The following is a 19,782-nucleotide window of genomic DNA, read 5'->3' on the forward strand; positions in this document are numbered from 1 at the left end:
AAAGTTGAGATACCGGCTCACTCAGAAACAAAGCAATTCAAAGGACTGCCTTTTCTAGTTTGCATTTCCGTGTAACTGAGACTTCTATACCTACATTTACGTACAGAACGACACATCCCAAAATTGATCAATAATTATATTCTGCCAATATTATCTTCTACTCCGTATCAATTCCCCCATCTTACAGCTCTTCAATCTCGCCCTCCCACACCTTGCTCCTCTCTCTGCTGTTCCACACTCTTCCCCACCTCTCAGCCAATCAGAGCGCGTCTCTTGGCCTCACCTAATACTCGAAAAAAATATTGCAGTTACCCGTCCTCTAAACACCACGCCCATGATTCAGTGGTGAAAAATATACAGGTCGATTCTTCCTTCTTCGATACACTTTTCTTAACCCAAACTCTTCTAAAAACAGGTCTCTACTTGCCAAAGAAGAGTGAACCACAAAAGTTTGTCTTTCTCTCTGTCTGTGCTGTGATCATGGTTCTTCCCAGATTGTACGCAGCTAGACGTGCTGGTGTGTCAGCCGTCAGAGCTCTTGCAACCCAGGCTGCTGCCGCGGGTAAGGTGCGCGCCGTTATCGGTGCCATTGTGGACGTTCAGTTCGAACAGGGCAACCTACCTGAGATTCTTAATGCTTTGGAAATCGACACCAAACAGGGCAAGCTTGTGTTAGAAGTTTCCCAACATTTGGGTGAAAACACCGTGAGAACTATCGCTATGGACGGTACGGAAGGTCTCGTGCGTGGTGAAAAAGTCCTTGACACCGGTGCGCCAATTTCGGTGCCAGTTGGTAGAGAAACTCTAGGCCGTATCATCAACGTTGTTGGTGAACCTATCGATGAGCGTGGTCCTATCGTGACCAAGCAGAAGAAGCCTATCCACGCGGAACCTCCTTCTTTTGTCGAGCAATCCACTGCTGCCGAAGTCTTGGAGACCGGTATCAAGGTTGTGGACTTGTTGGCCCCATACGCCCGTGGTGGTAAGATTGGTTTGTTCGGTGGTGCCGGTGTCGGTAAGACTGTGTTTATCCAAGAACTGATCAACAACATTGCCAAGGCCCATGGTGGTTTCTCCGTGTTCACCGGTGTTGGTGAAAGAACCAGAGAAGGTAACGATTTGTACCGTGAAATGCGTGAAACCGGTGTCATCAAGCTCGAAGGTGAGTCCAAGGTGGCCCTAGTGTTTGGTCAAATGAACGAACCTCCTGGAGCTCGTGCCCGTGTCGCTTTGACCGGTTTGACCATTGCCGAATATTTCAGAGACGAAGAAGGCCAAGATGTGTTGCTCTTCATCGACAACATTTTCAGATTCACCCAGGCCGGTTCCGAAGTGTCTGCTTTGCTAGGTCGTATTCCATCGGCTGTCGGTTACCAACCTACTTTGGCCACCGATATGGGTCTCTTGCAAGAAAGAATTACCACCACCAAGAAGGGTTCCGTCACATCGGTCCAGGCTGTCTACGTGCCAGCTGATGATTTGACTGATCCTGCTCCAGCCACCACCTTTGCCCATTTGGACGCCACAACTGTGCTTTCCAGAGGTATCTCTGAATTGGGTATCTACCCAGCCGTCGACCCATTGGATTCTAAGTCCAGACTTTTGGATGCTGCTGTTGTTGGTCAAGAACATTACGACGTTGCCTCTCAGGTCCAAATGACTTTGCAAGCTTACAAGTCTTTGCAAGATATCATTGCCATTTTGGGTATGGATGAATTGTCCGAACAGGACAAGTTGACCGTTGAAAGAGCCCGTAAGATCCAAAGATTCTTGTCGCAACCTTTCGCTGTCGCCGAAGTCTTTACCGGTATTCCAGGTAGATTGGTCAGATTGAAGGACACTGTTGCTTCTTTCAAGGCTGTTTTGGACGGTAAGTACGACCATTTGCCAGAAAACGCTTTCTACATGGTTGGCGGTATCGAAGACGTTGTCGCCAAGGCCGAGAAGTTGGCTTCCGAAGCTAATTAATGAGAACAAAATGACGCTTTCTCTTGACGTGTGCGCTTTTCTTTCAAATCGTGCATGGCAAACGAGCAACAACAACAATTACCCACTTTCCATCTCACAGTAGAGCGTGCGTTTCAAGATAAAAAAACGAGACAAAATAGACATTTTATGATGATGATGATGATGAGATTTCTGAAAAGAGCATTTTTGTTATAAATTGAATGTGGCCAACACTTGATCGATAACTGAGAGAATTCTGCTTATTTTTCTATGGTGGTCCGTCTGCATATGCACCTCTCAATGGTAAAATGCGGGCGATTTTTGTCATGCATCAAAACCTTAGAACATCGACTCTTTATATTCAAATAAGTATTAACAATACAAGTAAACAAAAACTTGTTGAAGCGCTTGCTAGCTTCGAATGACTGCCTTTCTCTGTCGATTAAATATATATCTTGAACCTCTTGGAAGAGTCCGCTTTTATATTTGTTATCATCACCAACACTCTTCAATTTACTAATGAATCATTTGGTCATCTTGAAGCTGAAAGATTCGATGAGAGGTAAGTATGACACTGGCAAACACTTTGAGACTATTTAAAGTAGCGTCTATTCGCTACGCTAGTTCTCATGCGCAGTTAAGATACTGCGAACTATCCAACAAGAGCTTCCTGCACATCAGAGGACCAGATGCAGCGAAGTTTCTCAATGGACTTGTTACTTCAAAGATGCTACCTACATATGTCAAAAAAAATCTCACTACCATAGAGGTAGAAGACCATGAGCCTTCTGAGTTCGTTGCTGTCAAGGATTTTGATACTCATCGCGGCAACTGGGGCATTTTTAAGGAAATTGGCGCCAATGGCCCTTACATCTCAAGATTCGCTGCGTATACCGCTTTACTTAATAGTAAAGGCAAACTTATGACTGATGCAATTATTTATCCCACACCACTGTTGATAGACACAGTAGAATCACGAAAGTACCCTGAGTATCTGATCGAAGTTGACAGCGCCATCGGTGATCAATTAGACCATATTTTTGAGTCGCACACATTGGTAAGCAAAGTCAAAAGTAAAATGGAACCCGCAGGGAAGCTGAAGTCCTGGTATTTATCAGTTAGTTTTCCTGCTGGAATATCAGACGAAAACCCGTGGCTACCGAATCTTATAACTCCGATGGAAACTGTCAAAGCTCCCGAAATCGCTTTAGATTACACTCGTCATTTGTTGACGACATTCTTCCAGCACCACGAACACGAAGTGCTGGGCCTTTTTATTGATCCGAGAAGCACACATTTACTTTATGACAGCCCAGAAAATCCACTAATCTTTCGGGTTATTACCACCTCAAGTGTCGCTGACATCAGCGACATTTTCAATGCGCCAGAACTTCCCTTTGGGTTTGATATTCAAAAGGTTACGGACGTAGACGTAAGGAGTGAAAGATACACACACGGATATGTGGACGGTCTTGCTGATTTCAAACAAGAAACTGTTTTGCCGTTGGAGTTGAATTTCGATTTCATACCAAACGCTGTCAGTTTCGACAAAGGTTGTTATGTGGGTCAAGAGCTCACCGCGCGTACATTTTCCACCGGCGTACTTCGAAAAAGAGCTGTTCCTGTGGTGTTAGAAAACTGGGAACTGCTTGAGGGCTTAGAAACTGGCAAATATCTCCAAATCTGGGACGACAATGATGCGGCCGTGTCGCCGTCTGTCTCGGGATCGTCCGGGCCATTTGCAACCACTACTTTGAACCGGAAACGACGGAGGCCCGTCGGTTCCTTGCTGTGCTACGAAGCGGAACGCGGGGTGGCAATCCTGCGAAACGAGCAATTTCAGGAAGCCTTTGAACTCGAGAAACCTCCAAACTTGTACATTGAGGCTGGAACTTCTCTTTCCAGAGTTTCTGTGATCCCTCAAAAACCCTCATGGTTCGAGGATTGGAGAGAAGATTCAAATGCTGGCTAATCCATTTTCAATGCAGGATCAATCTACCTCCCATTTGCTGGTTTACTAGAAGATACATGCACTACAAATAACCACTGTATGACCTGCGTAACACTTTCACACTGCCCAAACTCTGCCCAAAAAGATTCACTACAAAGCTAGTAAGCTCCCACCCATGCTAAACCATACGACTATAATACAGGAGCTGCTTCAGCTGAATGCCACTTACAATGGGCTCAGGACATGAGACGTTGATCTATTCTTTCACTGGGATCAATAACATTTCCTCTATGTGTCGTCGCTACACTGTTCCAATGATTTTTATGGCATGTCCTGTGACTGCTTTTCTCTCTAACATCCATACACCCAGATATCCACATTTTTGATCACCTGCATTTTTAACAAATTTTAAGAAAGTGAAACTTTTTGCGTGCTAATTCTTTGAACAGCAGTTGAGGTCCGTCAACCTAGCCCATGCCGCGCGCAAGCGTCTAGCTCTGCGTAGGCTTGCTCCTCGTGGCTGGTCTCCGCCTGGATCCTACCTAAGCTATGATCCTGGCTCCCTTCTAGCCATTCTTAGCTCGAGCCTAGCCCTACAGGGAGGGCTAGGCAGAGCACCCATCTAGCTCTGCCTAGCTGTCGCGAACTCCTGCCACGACTCACCAGCTGCCACTCTCCGCACAACGTCAGCGTGGCAGCGTGAACTTTCCAGTTTGACAAAAGATGCCTGGCTAAATTTCAATATCCGAGAATCTGAGTTCCCGAACGAAACCCCCATAGCACGGTAAGAACCCAAAGCCAAGATGTCTGACCACGAAGAAGTTCCAGTTGAAGTTCAAGAACAGGAAGAGTTCGAAGTCGTTGAGGAATTCGCCCCAGTTGAATTGGCCACTTCGATCCCAGAGGACGTCCAAAGAGCCCAGAAGGAGATCAAGCTATTCAACAAATGGTCTTTCGAAGATGTGCAGGTTAAGGACCCATCTTTGGTGGACTACGTCCAAGTTGGCCAATCGATCTTTGTGCCTCACACCGCTGGCCGTTACGCCAACAAGAGATTCAGAAAGGCTCAGTGCCCAATCTTTGAAAGATTGACCAACTCTTTGATGATGAACGGTAGAAACAACGGTAAGAAGTTGAAGGCTGTCAGAATCGTCAAGCACACTTTGGACATCATCAACGTGTTGACCGACCAGAACCCATTGCAGGTTGTCGTCGACGCTGTTGTCAACACCGGTCCAAGAGAAGACACCACCAGAGTCGGTGGTGGTGGTGCTGCCAGACGTCAGGCTGTCGATGTGTCTCCTTTGAGAAGAGTCAACCAGGCCATCGCTTTGTTGACCATCGGTGCCAGAGAAGCCTCTTTCAGAAACATCAAGACCATTGCCGAAACTTTGGCTGAAGAATTGATCAACGCTGCCAAGGGTTCCTCCACTTCCTACGCTATCAAGAAGAAGGACGAATTGGAACGTGTTGCCAAGTCCAACCGTTAAGGTTGTCTCATTACGCTCAGGGACTTTTTACATGTCTCTTTGTATTTGTACACTTTCTAGCTCTATAATCGTGATGCTAAGGGAAAATCTATTAATAAGACGGGTAGGTGGGTGACACTGGAACCCAGTAGGTATTTCTTGATGTCGTTAGCAGTTGCAGCTCTTGACAAAAGACGTTTTGAGGTTTTTATGATCTAGGTTTAACCCAAATTTTGTTCCTGTTGGGCGTGTTTTGGACAACATCTTTTGCAGACGCAGGAAACTGGTAAATAAGCTTTACAAATATGCAATGGCGGCAGACATTGACACATCCTTACTAACCAAATCAAAATGGCTGGGGTGACACTACTTACAAGGCTCGAAAACGTCTAATTGTTGTCAACTTGTGGAATTGGAATCAACTGGTGATTTTGAGCACATAAATTCTCAAAAGACTCTTCTACCTAAATACTCAAACTCAATGCCAACCTACACAATATTTACTTTCTGATCTTACCTTCATACCTTGTCATCGAACGTTATGCTATGATTAAGTGATAAATTGGACGACGTAATAAACACTTTGACAGCGAACTTCTAAACCGATCAAAGGAAAATAAAAAACAGACACCCTGCGCCCCGAATGGGGCTTTTCTAACTACGTATATTCTTAGATGGTGATCAATCGTTCGTATGAACTCTTTTTAAAGTGCTTTCAACGGTCAAATATGTCCCAACTTATTATCCATGTTAATCATGATTCCGCTAAACTTACCAAAGACATCGGCATTGTTACTTCCAGAAAAATGAACTCAACAAATTTTCGTGCGCCTCGTAATGGTCTTGAACATATTCATCGGTGTGTTTCGTCCGTGCTTCTTGAGAATCGTCAGTTCGTCACTTTATTGATTTCCTGTCACCGGGGGCTAAAAGGGAAACGACATATTAAAGAAATTAGGATGACCAAAGGTTGTGACCTCAGGACGCAGCAGACAATGGCTTCCCTCAGTTGTATAAGACGTCCTTGCTACACATAGTTATCCATGAGATTTCTATCAACGTAATGTAGGTTTATATAGATATTCAACTACTTTATGTATCGTGATGACAGTTACTTTTGAGTTTGAACATCAGATTCCAGTTCTCCCAATACCGGACTTGAAGTCAACTTTTGAGCAACTAGAAGCATGTTTAAAACCATTGAATGTGGCAGACGGCTACCATAAGGACTTGCAACATGCCGAAAATGAATACAAGCTCTATAGGGCCATTTCACGGTTTTTGAACTCAGAAGTGGCTCAAAAACTCCACTCCAAGCTGCTGGAACTGAACCTACGAGGCTCTCATTTGCTGGGCAGCTCGCAACTGGACATGTATAGCCACGCTTTGACGCGCGAAATAGAAGGGGATGTTTTGCCACGAAATCCATTTCTGATACTGTCCCCAGATGCAGTCGAAGGCATTGAACAACACGAACGCGCTGCGGTTCTATGTCATTCTGCTTTGAAGTTTATCTCTGCTCTGCGACGCGGAGTTCTGCCACCCGATAAAGATCAATCAGGGACCCCGCTTTCCATGCTTCCCTACATGGCTTTGTTTGGAACTACCCGATGCCCGTTTTCGAGAACAAACGACCTTCATCACTGGGATGAGGCATCGTCCTATGATTTGCAGGCAGCAGCAGACTTAAGTGACGAACATGAAATCAAAGAAAAAACTTACCCTTCTTCTTCGCACGTTTTGGTCATTTCAAGAGGTCAGTATTACAGTGTAGAAGTCTTGGACACTGAAAATGCTCCGTTATACGACGACGGTACTTTATCTCAAGTTCTGCTCTCTATTTCGGACGATTCCTCTAATCTGGAACATTTAGCTCACAGTACAGCGCTTGGTAGCTTCACCGCATGTTCGCTGAAGCAGTGGAAACATGCCCGCTGTCTTTTGAAAGAACAATGTCCCAACCAAATCGCGATCATAGACTCTGCCCTATTCGTGTTAGTTTTAGACGAGTCTTCGTTCGCGTCGGACGCTTCTCGTGAGTGCAAACGACTATTTTATGGCAGCAGTACCGTAAATGAAAAAGGAGGTTGGCAGGGTTCTTGCAGCTCGAGATGGTACGATAAATTGCAATTGGTGGTCACAAAAGATGCCAAAGCCAGTCTAATATGGGATTCCCTCACTTGCGATGGCTCGGCTGTGGTGCGATTCGCCTCTGATATTTACGCAGATTCTGTCCTTCGTCTTGCTCGTGAAATTGATGACAGTTCCTCATTTTCACTCTGGGATTCTCCGTCTGTCAGCAAAACGTCCCCTCCAAGAAGCGTGAAGAAGCTCACTTGGGATTTCTCTGACGCTTTGAAAGAAGTCGTATCAATGTGCGAAAGCAACCTCGCTGACTTGGTATGCAGGCATGACATAGTGCAGAAAGACATCCCATACGGAAGAAATATTGCACGTCGTCTAGGAGTTAATTCTGATTCCATGATACAGGTTGCTATACAGCTTGCGCATTTCACGCTTTACGGGAAAATGGCCTCTACTTTTGAACCAGTCTCCACCAGGGCTTTCCGCAATTCAAGGTCAGCTTTTGCTCCTGTTCAAAATCAGCAGTTACTTGATCTGTGCCAGCTTTTTAACTCTAGCCTTTTGGAAGGGCATTTAAAAGCTGAGATGTTCGTGTCCATATGCGGCATACATCGCAGAAACGTCGAATTATCCAAGCGTGGTTTAGGCTTTGAGAAGCATTTCAACATGTTGCGGTACCTTTACCAGCACTACCAAAAGTTTCAAATCAAGCTGGGCCCAGCAGACCTTGAAGTTGCATCTGGCATTTTTGATAATGACTTAATAAGCCCATTGTCCAATCCTGAGATAATTGCGGCCCATTGTGGCAATTCCGCAGTGATGGGATTTGGTATAAATCCCGCTGTCCCACAAGGTTTTGGTATAGGTTACAGTTTGAGCCCCGACAGATGCGATTTGACTGTCACTTCGCAGTTCAGACAAGGAAACCGATTTCTCTCAGCGCTAAAATATATTCTGGATCAGATTCTTTTCTGCAAGTTCCAGTGCGAACGGGAACCAGCTTTAGCGCCCTTTGGACAAGACCAAAGCTTTAGCGTAAGGAGTGTGGATTCGTCATCAGCACCGAACCAACTCAGGCGAGACACCTATGAAACGCATAGCAAGTTTCAGCCCTGGAACGCGTCTGAGCAAAACAGCGCCATTAGTAGCAAGATTTCTACACAACCGACGTCTGCGGATAGCTCAATAACCAAAGATAAAAGGAGGTATAACCGCTCAGGTTCTGTGACCATTGAGCTGACATCACATTTCCTAACGAATGAGGAGAAGATGAAAATAGGCCGACAAATCCCACTGGATGAATTGGCCCCTCTTTGGGAACTTGGCGGATGAGGAGCACCAACGCACATTATCAGCTATTCATTGGACGGTCATATCTGTATTAGCTCAAGTGTTTGTATTTCTAAGGACGTGTGAATCGATATCGTAGAATAAAACAGCCAGTACGAAATCGGCAAGGAGAACAAATGACCCACTTATCAAGTAGCAACACCAGAGTAGACCTCTATCTGCTAAAAGTCCTGTGAAAACTGGACCAATACAGCGGGCAAAGGTTTTCCCTATGTTAACAACGCCCATCACTCTTGTTAGGTCGCTCGGCTTGATGATGTTGGTCAGCAGAATTTGCCGTGGGGTGACGTCCATAGCAGTAGTCAAGTTGTAAAGATTGAACATTATAAGAGAGAGTGACAAGTGCCCTTCAGCGAATGGCACCAACATGAAAAAAATCGCGGATGGAACCTGTACTATCAGAGTTGCCTTTACCGGGCCGAGCGCCCTGGCAATAGTTGAGGATGGTAGAGAAGACAAGGCCATTATGATTTTCGCGGCGAAAAAGATAACACCCAAAGCTGCTGGACCCAATCCAAAGACAACGGAGTAGTAAAAGACAGTCCAAGCACTTGTCATAAATCCAGAACCAAATGAATCCAGCATGAAGATGACCAGGAGCTTTACCATGACCGAAAAAGTCTCAGGAGCCAGTCGCGACTTTTTCCTATCGTTTTCTTCAACTAAGGGTACAGTCTCGTCGAGAACTTGTTGGACATCTGGTTCCTCGTGATGGTGAACGTCCAATTCCGCGGCATTCGACAGAAAAACGATTGAGAGCAGCTTTGCGATTGCCAAGACGGTGTAGACGGCAAAAACTGCTTTGTAACATTGCAATTGAGTGTCAAAAATCCTTTTATCCTGTAGTACTTGGACAAACCATCCGCAGAAAATTGACCCCAGAGCGCTTCCTGAAATACTCACCAACGAATGAATGGCATAAACTTCGGGACGGCGATTGTGAGGCGTAAGATGGGCCATCATGGACTCTTCGATGGATTTAAACGGCCCCACTTCGTCGCTTGACGGTGAGATCACCCCAAAAATGGCAAAAACCAATAGTACATAGAAGTTCTCGCTCCAGGTAAAGACAATTCCGCTCAAAACCATCATCACCGCACCGTAAGTGAGAGTCCTACGTCGCCCCCATTCATCTGCATGCCATGTCAACAAATAGGATATGCATACATCACCCACCAATGTCAACGACATAAACCATCCCATTTCTTTCTCCCCGATGCCAATTTCTTTCAGAAAAAGTGTCAAGACTTGGTTGGTGACACCATATGAACCCAATCTCAAAAATGCAGATATCCAGCATAGTTTTAAATCCCGGCCCGAAGTCTTATATACCTGCCATGCCCTCATCGATGGTCCTTTTTATCTCTTTACTGTCTAATGTCTTGGCTGGACATCGCGATGAGATGAGCTCGAGATTGACTTTTTCACACCTTAAATACGTCGTTAACTAGCTTTGACTCATCGCATTGGAGAAACGATGGACATTGGAACAATTTGAGCATCAAGAGATCTTGAACAATCACATTCAAGACGCAATTGACGTCTCCGTCTACTTGAATTGTTTCCTCTACTCGATGAATCCTCCTAGAGCAGAAACCCCGGACTCGTTGAATTTCAAAAAGCCGGTTTTCCATGAATCAATGGGAGACAGTGTTGGTAGAAGAAAGAAAGTGGCATGTGTAGAGTGTCGACAGCAGAAATCCAAATGTGATGCTCACGAAAAGGCTCCGAATCCGTGCACAAGATGCACCAAAAAAAACATACCATGTGTGCTTCAAAAGGACTTTCGCAGGACTTACAAGAGGTTCAGAAACGAAGCTATCGAGCAACGATTCAAAGAGCTCACCAAAACTTTGGGTAACCTCGATGCGGACGAAATTTTGAGGAAAATCGAGCTGGAGCAAGAAGTGCTGTTAGACCAGAATAATTTCACCAAAAACAAGCTGCGAAAGCTACGCCAAGAAGATGACACTTTTTTAGAACCCGAAAACGGCAAAAGCCCCGTATCCACGGATTCGCTCCGAAATGCAAGGCAGGGATGTACTTCTAAATCTCTGGGCGAAATTTATATATCTGCAGAAGACATCGGCGAGCTCTACGAAGAGTTCGTCTCCAGATACCATCCTTTCCTGCCAGTTGTCGATGTATCCAAGGGCCCGGAACGCATATATGAATTATCCCCGTGTCTATTCTGGGTGATTATGCTAGTCGGACTGCGACGAAAATTCAAGGCTTCTGGGATCATGACCAAACTCTCGACCTTGGTCAAGTCCATCCTCGCAGAAATAACGATCTCGCCCATTATCAGATACGCACCTATGGAGAGTGATGAGCCCGTTTTGAACGTGGCGTCTGTGTATTCTGTTCAGGCTTTTTTGCTGTACACTTTTTGGCCTCCGCTGACGTCGTCCTTGAGCGCAGATACCTCTTGGAACACCATTGGGTCTGCCATGTTTCAAGCCATTCGCGTCGGTCTCAACTGTGCAGAATACTCGACAGAGTATGCGACTGCGAACTCTGAACAAATACACGAACAAGTAAAGACATGGATCTGTTGCAATATCGTCTCACAAACGATAGCCTCATCGTTTGGATTCCCGGCATTCGTCTCTTTCGACCACACTGTGATAAGTGCCTGCAGAACTGTACAGCGCCCTCCGTCTAATCACAGGGACATGGAAATCGCGGAAAGTATCAAACAAATGATGTACATCGCTCATTTCGAAAACCAACTAACCAGGACCATGAATTCCAATCCTCTGGATGTTATGGGCATGGTTTCTGGAGCCGAAAAGCTCCCGTTGTTGCGCGTTCTAGAGCAGCAGCTGGGAGAGCTGGAGATTAGGCTTCGAGACAGCAAATTAGATGACATCAGAAAATTCCTGCTACTGGTGGCCAAGGTTCATTTGCTGACTTATACTTTCACTGGTGATACGTCGCAAGATGGATCGCTCGGTGCAAAATCGCTTGAAGTGACACTCCGAGATACGGAGATTGATTTTGAAGCTAAAGCCGGATTTGTAAAGGTTTACAATGCCGCGATTGAGCTCCTCACGCACACAACGTCGATGTGTAAATTGACTCCACATCTTATCAAATCTTTTCCCGGAGTCTTTGTCCTTAATATCTGGCAGAGCGCCTGTATCATCAGTAAGCTGTCGCACTCGTCCTTGAATTCAGTTCTGAATCTGCAAAAGGGAAAAGAAATGTATCAGGAAGCCATAACTTTGACAAGCGCTGCTTCAGTCTTGAAATATGACATGGCATATAGGTCTTCGGGGATCATGAAAAGCATATGGAGGATGTTTAGTAACATGCACGAGCGTTGGAAAATTGAACAGGCAGAAGCAGCGGATCGATCCCCAAAGAATTTCAATTTGGAGATTACGATAAGGTCTAGAATGTCGGCAAGCGTCTTCTTCGACTGTCTTTACAAACTTCGTGAGAAATGTGGGATGGCAAAACTCAAGAGAGAGCTACGGCCGGACTCGGACGAGAATGAACTTGAGTTCAATGCGACCGGGTACGAAAACGGCGGGAAAGAAGATCAAAATATGTCTTCACATGAAAGAGTGGATGATAATGCCCGGAAACTAATAAAAACCATCCCACTGGACCCCGAGCCTATCAATGCACCAGCCACCACTACCACCACCACTAGCAGCAACAGTCCCAAAATCCAAAATACCGAGGCCTCGGACGTTGTGTCACTAAGAAGCATTTTGAACAAAAGAGTCAACCGTTCTTCAGGCTTGAATACTGCAAATCGAATGGAAGATGCCAACAACAATGCTCGCGAGGGACCTTTTGTCGAGTCTCTAAGTTTCACACCCGATCCTCTAATCGACCGCAGACTGTTTGCCGAAAATACCGAGTCCAAAAGCACTCCAAAGTCTCACGAACACGAACACGCGACTGTGTCGTCGTCAAATCGCAGCGACTCACCTGTCCCGCTAGATCGGTGGGACAATTGGGAATCCGATAGCGTGTGGAAAGACGTTGATATCTTGATGAATGAATTCGCGTTCAATCCTACGCTATGATACCTGAATAATAGCACAACATCGGCCAGACAGCGGCCAGATAACCATCGATCGCCATCGTCTATTCGGTCTATCCAAGTGGAATTGTCGATGATCACTATTCACTAAACTGACGTTTTTCTTCTGTTTTCGTCTATGGTGATACAGCTCTGAGAAGTCTTGGAAAAAAATTTTTATTAACCTAAAGACAGCTTAAGATGATGGTCTAACTTTTCAAGATCTAACACTGTCAAAACATACTGTTCCAATCGAACTTGCACACAATTGAAAAGTCTTTCAGGGATTTCTACTGGTTGAGATAGTCGAGCTTTAGATTCTCGATAAATTCCAACTCGAACCTTTTCAATACGATCATTTTTGACAGAGTTGTGCTTTGATATAAAACATTTGAAACCAGTGAAAGATGGCAGCCGAACTAAATGAACAGGAAGTCGCCGATAGAGTGATGAGTGATAAGCTAGGTAACAGTTTGGATACTGAAGAAGCTTTTGACTACGAAGATGAACTAGCATTAGAAGAAGAACAACCGGAAGAGGACGGAAAACCTAAAAAAAGTGTAACATTCAGTGGGGTCGACGACTTCGAATCTGATGAAGAAAAGCGCAAACGTGAGTTTGAAGAAGGTGGAGGGCTACCAGAACAGCCTCTTGACCCAGATTTTTCCACTTTGAACCCACTTTCAGCCGACATTATCAATAGACAGGCAACCATTAACATTGGTACCATCGGTCATGTGGCCCACGGTAAGTCAACTGTGGTAAGAGCCATTTCGGGCGTTCAGACAGTTCGTTTCAAGGACGAACTGGAACGTAACATTACTATCAAACTGGGTTATGCTAACGCAAAAATTTACAAATGTGACGACCCCAGCTGTCCAGAACCAGACTGCTACCGTTCTTTCAAGTCTGACAAAGAAATAAGCCCCAAATGTCAGCGTCCAGGTTGCAATGGCCGTTACAAATTGATACGTCACGTCTCCTTTGTGGATTGTCCAGGGCACGATATTTTGATGAGTACTATGTTGTCTGGTGCTGCCGTCATGGACGCAGCCCTGCTCCTAATCGCCGGTAACGAGTCGTGTCCTCAACCCCAGACCTCAGAGCATCTGGCAGCTATCGAAATCATGAAGCTGAAGCATGTCATTATTCTACAAAACAAAGTCGATTTAATGCGCGAGGAAAGCGCATTAGAGCACCACAACTCTATTCTAAAATTCATAAGAGGTACCATCGCTGATGGTGCCCCCGTGGTACCAATTTCGGCGCAACTGAAGTACAACATTGACGCAGTTAACGAATTCATTGTAAAGACTATTCCAGTGCCACCAAGAGATTTTATGGCCTCGCCACGTCTGATCGTTATCCGTTCTTTCGACGTGAATAAGCCAGGTGCAGAGATCGAGGAATTGAAGGGTGGTGTGGCAGGTGGTTCTATTTTGACAGGTGTCTTCAAACTGGGAGATGAAATCGAAATTCGTCCTGGTATTGTAACCAAAGATGAGCAAGGTAAAATTCAATGCAAGCCCATTTTCTCCAACATTGTTTCGCTTTTCGCTGAACATAATGATCTAAAGTTCGCCGTTCCCGGTGGTTTGATTGGTGTCGGTACGAAGGTGGACCCTACATTGTGCAGAGCTGATCGTTTGGTTGGTCAGGTTGCGGGTGCCAAGGGACATTTGCCAAGCATTTACACAGATATCGAGATCAACTACTTCTTGCTACGTCGTTTGTTGGGTGTCAAGACCGACAACCAAAAACAAGCTAAGGTTAGAAATCTGGAAGTGAACGAAGTTCTCATGGTAAACATTGGGTCCACCGCAACCGGTGCTCGTGTAGTTGCAGTAAAGGCCGACATGGCCAGACTACAGCTGACATCCCCCGCTTGTACAGAAGTCAACGAAAAAATCGCTTTGTCGAGACGTATTGAAAAGCACTGGCGTCTAATCGGCTGGGCTACCATCAAGAAGGGAACTACACTTGAGCCAATTGCTTAGTCATAATAATAGTCATTGTACATCATGAACGGTCTTGTTCAAATAGTAACATAACCATTCACATCGTCGCCCCCACCTCATATGCGGTTGTTTCAACGAAAATTTTCAGTAGTTCAAATGCGTTGTATAATCGCCAGGAAAACTTGTATATTGTAAAAGCTTGAGTTTAGCGGACGGATGGTTGGACAGAATAATGTACAGAAACTATGCGTTTTTCGCTTCGAAGTTCAACATTACCGCAGCCTCTTGATAGAGCTCAGAATTTATGAACTTCGGGAGTGAATCGATTTTCATAAGTTGGAACATCGAACTAGCGACCCTTTCAAAAAGAGGATAAATAAGCCTCAAGGTCTTCAAAATGCTTGTAAAACTCCTTCCGTCAATTTCATCGGAAAGAGAAAGAGACGGCTGTAAAGAGCTCTTGCAATCACCGCCATGGTCGATTTTATGCTGGGACAGTGCCTCTTGATTTTTCAACTCTGGTGTGGGACAGGATTCTAGCGCCTTCAGCACTGTCGTGTCTTCTTTGTCATCTGCAGAGTTCAAGGTGTATTCCGTGTTGGCACTATTTCCTGGGCGCGATATGAACATGCATGGTTGGGGATACAATATCACTTCCGTTATAGACTCTCTAAGCGAATGATCAATGTTCAGCTGATAAGGTGCACCAGGGGTGATGAATGAGGAGTAAATTTCATAGGCTGTTTCTAGGCAGTCATTCGCTTGTCTGAAAAGGGCATTGTTTATTGTATTCACCACAAGATCACTGAAGTGTTTGGAGGTCATCACGTCAACATTGTCGGGTTCTCTAGCTGTCTTCGTGTCAAGAAGATTTTTCAAAACTGTCATCCTTTTCAGAAATTTCTTTATTTCGATGTACACATCCAGGTTTTCAGGGCAGAACTCCTTTTCGAGGTGCTTTCTGAAAAGATACCTCATTCCTGGATCCCGCAGAACATGAGTTAAGTCAGTGAAGTATCCTGGTTTCTGACCAATGTCGGTCCTTGATCTGAAATTTGACGATGTTTGATGGCTCCCTTTACTCTTCGGCTTGTCCTCAATTTTCTTTCCTTGACTAGGTTCCACAAGGTATTTCTTGATGCCTCCCTCTGTACTCCATTGCACGCTTTCCCAACCTAGTTGTGTCAACGTGAAGTAACAATTGAACCCTATGGAAAATTTATGCTTGAGGTTACCTGATGGTGGTAATGTTATGGGTTTTATGAGGCCGTTCCTCAAAAAAAGTGAAGAAATTGTCACTGCTTCCTTAGGATACATGATATCTGTGCAATCCATCAGCCACTGCCATACGGCTTTTGTGGAGAACGTACACTCGTACAAAATTCGATCCTCTCCAAAAGTCTTCGTCGTGAAAAGTCTCAAGCCACTGTTAGAAGTGTAGTACTGAGCATGAGATGTAGAGTCTGGATTAGTAAAGAATCGATGAGCCAACAAAGAGATGCGCTTTTCATCATGCGCATTGGGGATCTGCTGGGCGTCAGGATGGGAATTCGAGCTTGCACCGCTATCGTCAGCGTTTGAGTCGGTCCAACACAAATTTACGTTTTCAAAACTGAAAGTGTCATCTGCGCATTCCAAAAGCTTTGCCAAGGTTGGTGCTCTATCGGGACCATCATCTGGAGACCACACATTTTTCGTGGGCCCCATTAACTTTGAAAACAAAAGTGAGACAAAATAGTCACTGTGTATTATGGCATCGGTCATTGAACTTCTTTCAAAAGTGAATAATTCCATCGTATTAAGATCTGACTTCAAAATGGTGGGAATGTCCTTGAGTCCCATGTGACGCACAAATCGCTGTAGCACCGCAACTCCCTTGGGTGTCGGTTGGATAGCAAGACCGTCCTTGAGCACACAACGAGTTCTGTCTGCTGGTATATGCAACAGTTTCGCATCCATAAACGTCCTGAGCATTCTGCGACCTAACTCTGGTTGTATAGAATAGGAAACCCAGACTTTGGTGGTGTTCATGTCCACCTGAAGTGTCAAGTTTTCCATTTTTGTGATTGCCTCTTTCAACGCAAACGAGAATGGGTAGTTTTTCTGAAATGTTGGCAAGAGTGGATTTTTGTTTGACGAGTTGGGCCTTTCTTTCAAGTCCAAAGATATGATCAGGATCGAAAAAACTCTTTTCAAATCCTCACTGAAAACAAGGCCGTTAGGTGTCCGTTTGAACGTTTTCGAGGAGAGTTCATGCGGTGCAGCACCCGAGTGTCTTCGATTATCCCCTTGAACATCCATTGTTGTTCAGACTTGACCTGCTAGTGCCAAACGTTCTTGACTAAATCAAAATTCTTCAACTTGTAGAGGATGACGATTTATCATTCCTGCACATGAGACGCCCTCAACGTCTGTAAATCCATCGCGTGTGTCCTCTGGCTGTTATAGTCCATGTCCTTGCTCAGGTTTATTTACACCGAAAGCTAACCATGTTTCAGGTCTATCTTGTATAGAGTGGCCGTTGGACCTCAAAACTGCACAGCACATTTCAGACGAGTAGCGAGAACGTACGCTGTGCTAACTAATCTGAAGGTTCCAAATGACGTTATCAGGTAACTTAGAGGATACTTCCGCAGCATGAGGTAAATCTAGTGGTTTCGGCTATTAAGGGTGTGATCTTTTCTCTTCGTATGTCAGTAAATTTATGGCAACACTTGTTTCAATATAGATCTGCGATATCCTCTCGAGCTGATTTATAGCTGTGTCGGTCTTGTCTTGCATGTGTTGGTTCATGTTGTTGGCTTTCATTGGGTTGTCTTGAGCGTGCGTCACCGTTTTTTGGACCGGTTTGAGTATCATGCTGCTTCGAAAATGGTTTGTTTTTGTCGGAGCGACCAAGCGGTGTAGCATTAGGATTGTTGCCACTACTAATTGGATGTGCTGAAAACTCTGTGTACATCCTGTCGTCACGATTATCTCGTGGTGCACCGTTATTGTAACCGTATCGTGATTTTCCAGCGTGAGATTCACCCTTTAGACCTCCCGGAAGCGGTGGGTTGCTTGGTCTCACCCTCTGAGAATCTGTGACACCTGGTGGACCACGCTGCTCATTTTGGTGGAAACGAGCCCTTGACCCGTTACTGTTGAAACGGTTTTCACCCTTATTGGGTGCATAAGCTTGAGAGGCAGCTATCTGGCCGTATGGCGCTCGATTACTGCGATTGCCTCTGGTTGGTTCTGCCTGGCCGTAATTACCAGCATATCTAGAACCTGGGCCACCAGTTGGAAGACCTTGTCTCTGCCCTCCACGTTTACCTGTATTTTGCCCTCTTGGAAGAGTTTTTATACCCCTGGGAGCCTTTGGAAGTTGTGGCGTAGGTGGGACAGCCTTTTCAACGACGTGTCCCTGCGGTGCGGGTGGCGGCTGCTGACTTAAAGATCTGCTTTGTTCTTGCTTGTAGCGCTTAATGTCGGCTTCGTGACATTCTTCACAGGGCAGTGTTAAAACTTGATCTGGCAAAGGCTCTTCCTGAAAGAAAGGGTGATTTTTAGCTGCCATGGCTGTTAGTCTTTTGTATGGGTCCAGGCAGAGCAGTTTGCTCAAAAGGTCAAGTCCCGAATCACCCAAATATGAGCCAAATCGTTCACGTATATTCGGTGTGTAATTCGTTCTGGTGAGCTCCGCGCCTGGAAGATAGCGGGCCAAGGGCCACTGCTCCTGGTCTGGCGTTCCGAGAAGCTTGAAAATAACGTGTCCCTGATCAATATCACTCTGGCCTTGTAATATAGGTTTTTTCTCGAAAAACTCTCCAAACACGCATCCAACCCCCCACATATCAACTGCAGTTGTATAATACTTGTCTCCTAGTACTAGCTCTGGTGCACGGTACCACCTTGTCACCACGATAGATGTGTATTTGGCGTCTACACCAGCTCCGCCAGGAAATTTGAGATTCGGAGGAGCTCCGTAGTAGTTTCTCGCCAATCCAAAATCAGCAATTTTCAACACTCCCTTGTGATCTATCAGCAAGTTAGCTGTCTTAATGTCTCGATGCATATACTTCTGACAATGAATGTAGTTGACACCCTCGAAAACCTGCAAAAGGATGTTTTTAATGGCGCCCATCTCCAGTTTTATGCGAGGGTTATGCAGTATACCGGACATGTCGGCAACCATGTAGGGCAATATCATGTAAAAGGATTTGAAATTATTATTTGTGGTCGGATTAGCCGGAGAGCTAGATCCGTTTGTGGACTCAGTCGGTGGATAGTCGTACACCATTTCAATTAACTTTATCACATTTTTGTGATTAAGTTTTCTCAGAATGGTGATTTCCCGCTGGGCTGTTATAGGGAACAGGTCCTTCTCGGCTTTCACAAGGGTTCTTTTCATCGCTACCTGACGTTGCGTTTCCAAGTGCACACCTCGGTACACCTCGCCAAACGTACCTTGCCCCAGCTTTTTATCCTCCTTATACCGGTTCTGAAAAGCAGTGCAGCCATAAACCCTCTCGTTTTGCCTCATTTTGAGTTCGATATAATCCAACCCGGTAAGTTCATCTTTTACTACAGACGGTGTCTGCTTGACTTTACCAATTTTGTACTTAGAGTCCGGCTTTTTCGACACAGGAACTTCAACACTCATCTTTGATAGGTCCAGCTCTCGTCTAAGTCTCGAAGGGAACAAAGAGAATGCTTTCAGATGAAGCTTTGCCTGTACTTCAAAGCGTCAAAGTTACAGGATCACACGCGATGGATTTTGACCAGACTAAATTGTGGCCGTGAGAAGGGATCTCTAATTTTGGTCGCGTGCTAATCCTGCTGAACTGCACAGTGATCAACATGACAATACAGCTGTTTCGTTGCTTGCAATGACGCAAAAGTGTCCGTTTGCGTTTCCAAAATCTCTTGTAGCCCCTGAACTGTCCGGTCTGCGCATTCGAAGCGTGGTAGCCAATCTTGCCACAAAAGTTTTGAGTAAAT

The 19,782-nt window shown here is 45.2% G+C and overlaps 9 protein-coding genes across 9 annotated transcripts; 6 read left to right on the forward strand and 3 right to left on the reverse strand.

Annotated features, from left to right (window-relative positions):
- Positions 1 to 480: 480 nt before the first annotated feature.
- On the forward strand, positions 481 to 1,968 carry ATP2 (LALA0S01e18272g1_1; the record flags this gene model as incomplete). Its single annotated transcript, XM_022774954.1, has 1 exon — positions 481 to 1,968. The coding sequence occupies one exon, from the start codon at positions 481 to 483 to the stop codon at positions 1,966 to 1,968; it is 1,488 nt and encodes a 495-aa protein (XP_022626999.1).
- Positions 1,969 to 2,515: 547 nt separating this feature from the next.
- Positions 2,516 to 3,919, forward strand: IBA57 (LALA0S01e18294g1_1; the record flags this gene model as incomplete). Its single annotated transcript, XM_022774956.1, has 1 exon — positions 2,516 to 3,919. One exon carries the CDS (start codon positions 2,516 to 2,518, stop codon positions 3,917 to 3,919), a length of 1,404 nt encoding a protein of 467 aa, XP_022627000.1.
- Positions 3,920 to 4,701: 782 nt separating this feature from the next.
- Positions 4,702 to 5,388, forward strand: RPS5 (LALA0S01e18316g1_1; the record flags this gene model as incomplete). The annotated part of the gene is made up of 1 exon (XM_022774957.1): positions 4,702 to 5,388. One exon carries the CDS (start codon positions 4,702 to 4,704, stop codon positions 5,386 to 5,388), a length of 687 nt encoding a protein of 228 aa, XP_022627001.1.
- A 1,083-nt stretch (positions 5,389 to 6,471) lies between these two features.
- Positions 6,472 to 8,784, forward strand: YAT2 (LALA0S01e18338g1_1; the record flags this gene model as incomplete). The annotated part of the gene is made up of 1 exon (XM_022774958.1): positions 6,472 to 8,784. The coding sequence occupies one exon, from the start codon at positions 6,472 to 6,474 to the stop codon at positions 8,782 to 8,784; it is 2,313 nt and encodes a 770-aa protein (XP_022627002.1).
- Positions 8,785 to 8,838: 54 nt separating this feature from the next.
- LALA0_S01e18360g (LALA0S01e18360g1_1) lies at positions 8,839 to 10,149 on the reverse strand (the record flags this gene model as incomplete). Its single annotated transcript, XM_022774959.1, has 1 exon — positions 8,839 to 10,149. One exon carries the CDS (start codon positions 10,147 to 10,149, stop codon positions 8,839 to 8,841), a length of 1,311 nt encoding a protein of 436 aa, XP_022627003.1.
- A 227-nt stretch (positions 10,150 to 10,376) lies between these two features.
- LEU3 (LALA0S01e18382g1_1) lies at positions 10,377 to 12,845 on the forward strand (the record flags this gene model as incomplete). Its single annotated transcript, XM_022774960.1, has 1 exon — positions 10,377 to 12,845. The coding sequence occupies one exon, from the start codon at positions 10,377 to 10,379 to the stop codon at positions 12,843 to 12,845; it is 2,469 nt and encodes an 822-aa protein (XP_022627004.1).
- Positions 12,846 to 13,248: 403 nt separating this feature from the next.
- On the forward strand, positions 13,249 to 14,838 carry GCD11 (LALA0S01e18404g1_1; the record flags this gene model as incomplete). The annotated part of the gene is made up of 1 exon (XM_022774961.1): positions 13,249 to 14,838. One exon carries the CDS (start codon positions 13,249 to 13,251, stop codon positions 14,836 to 14,838), a length of 1,590 nt encoding a protein of 529 aa, XP_022627005.1.
- A 204-nt stretch (positions 14,839 to 15,042) lies between these two features.
- SST2 (LALA0S01e18426g1_1) lies at positions 15,043 to 17,100 on the reverse strand (the record flags this gene model as incomplete). Its single annotated transcript, XM_022774962.1, has 1 exon — positions 15,043 to 17,100. The coding sequence occupies one exon, from the start codon at positions 17,098 to 17,100 to the stop codon at positions 15,043 to 15,045; it is 2,058 nt and encodes a 685-aa protein (XP_022627006.1).
- A 418-nt stretch (positions 17,101 to 17,518) lies between these two features.
- SGV1 (LALA0S01e18448g1_1) lies at positions 17,519 to 19,444 on the reverse strand (the record flags this gene model as incomplete). The annotated part of the gene is made up of 1 exon (XM_022774963.1): positions 17,519 to 19,444. The coding sequence occupies one exon, from the start codon at positions 19,442 to 19,444 to the stop codon at positions 17,519 to 17,521; it is 1,926 nt and encodes a 641-aa protein (XP_022627007.1).
- Positions 19,445 to 19,782: the final 338 nt, after the last annotated feature.

Source organism: Lachancea lanzarotensis, scaffold LALA0S01 (assembly GCF_000938715.1).
Source record: "Lachancea lanzarotensis genome assembly LALA0, scaffold LALA0S01, whole genome shotgun sequence".
NCBI classification, from domain to species: Eukaryota; Fungi; Ascomycota; class Saccharomycetes; order Saccharomycetales; family Saccharomycetaceae; genus Lachancea; species Lachancea lanzarotensis.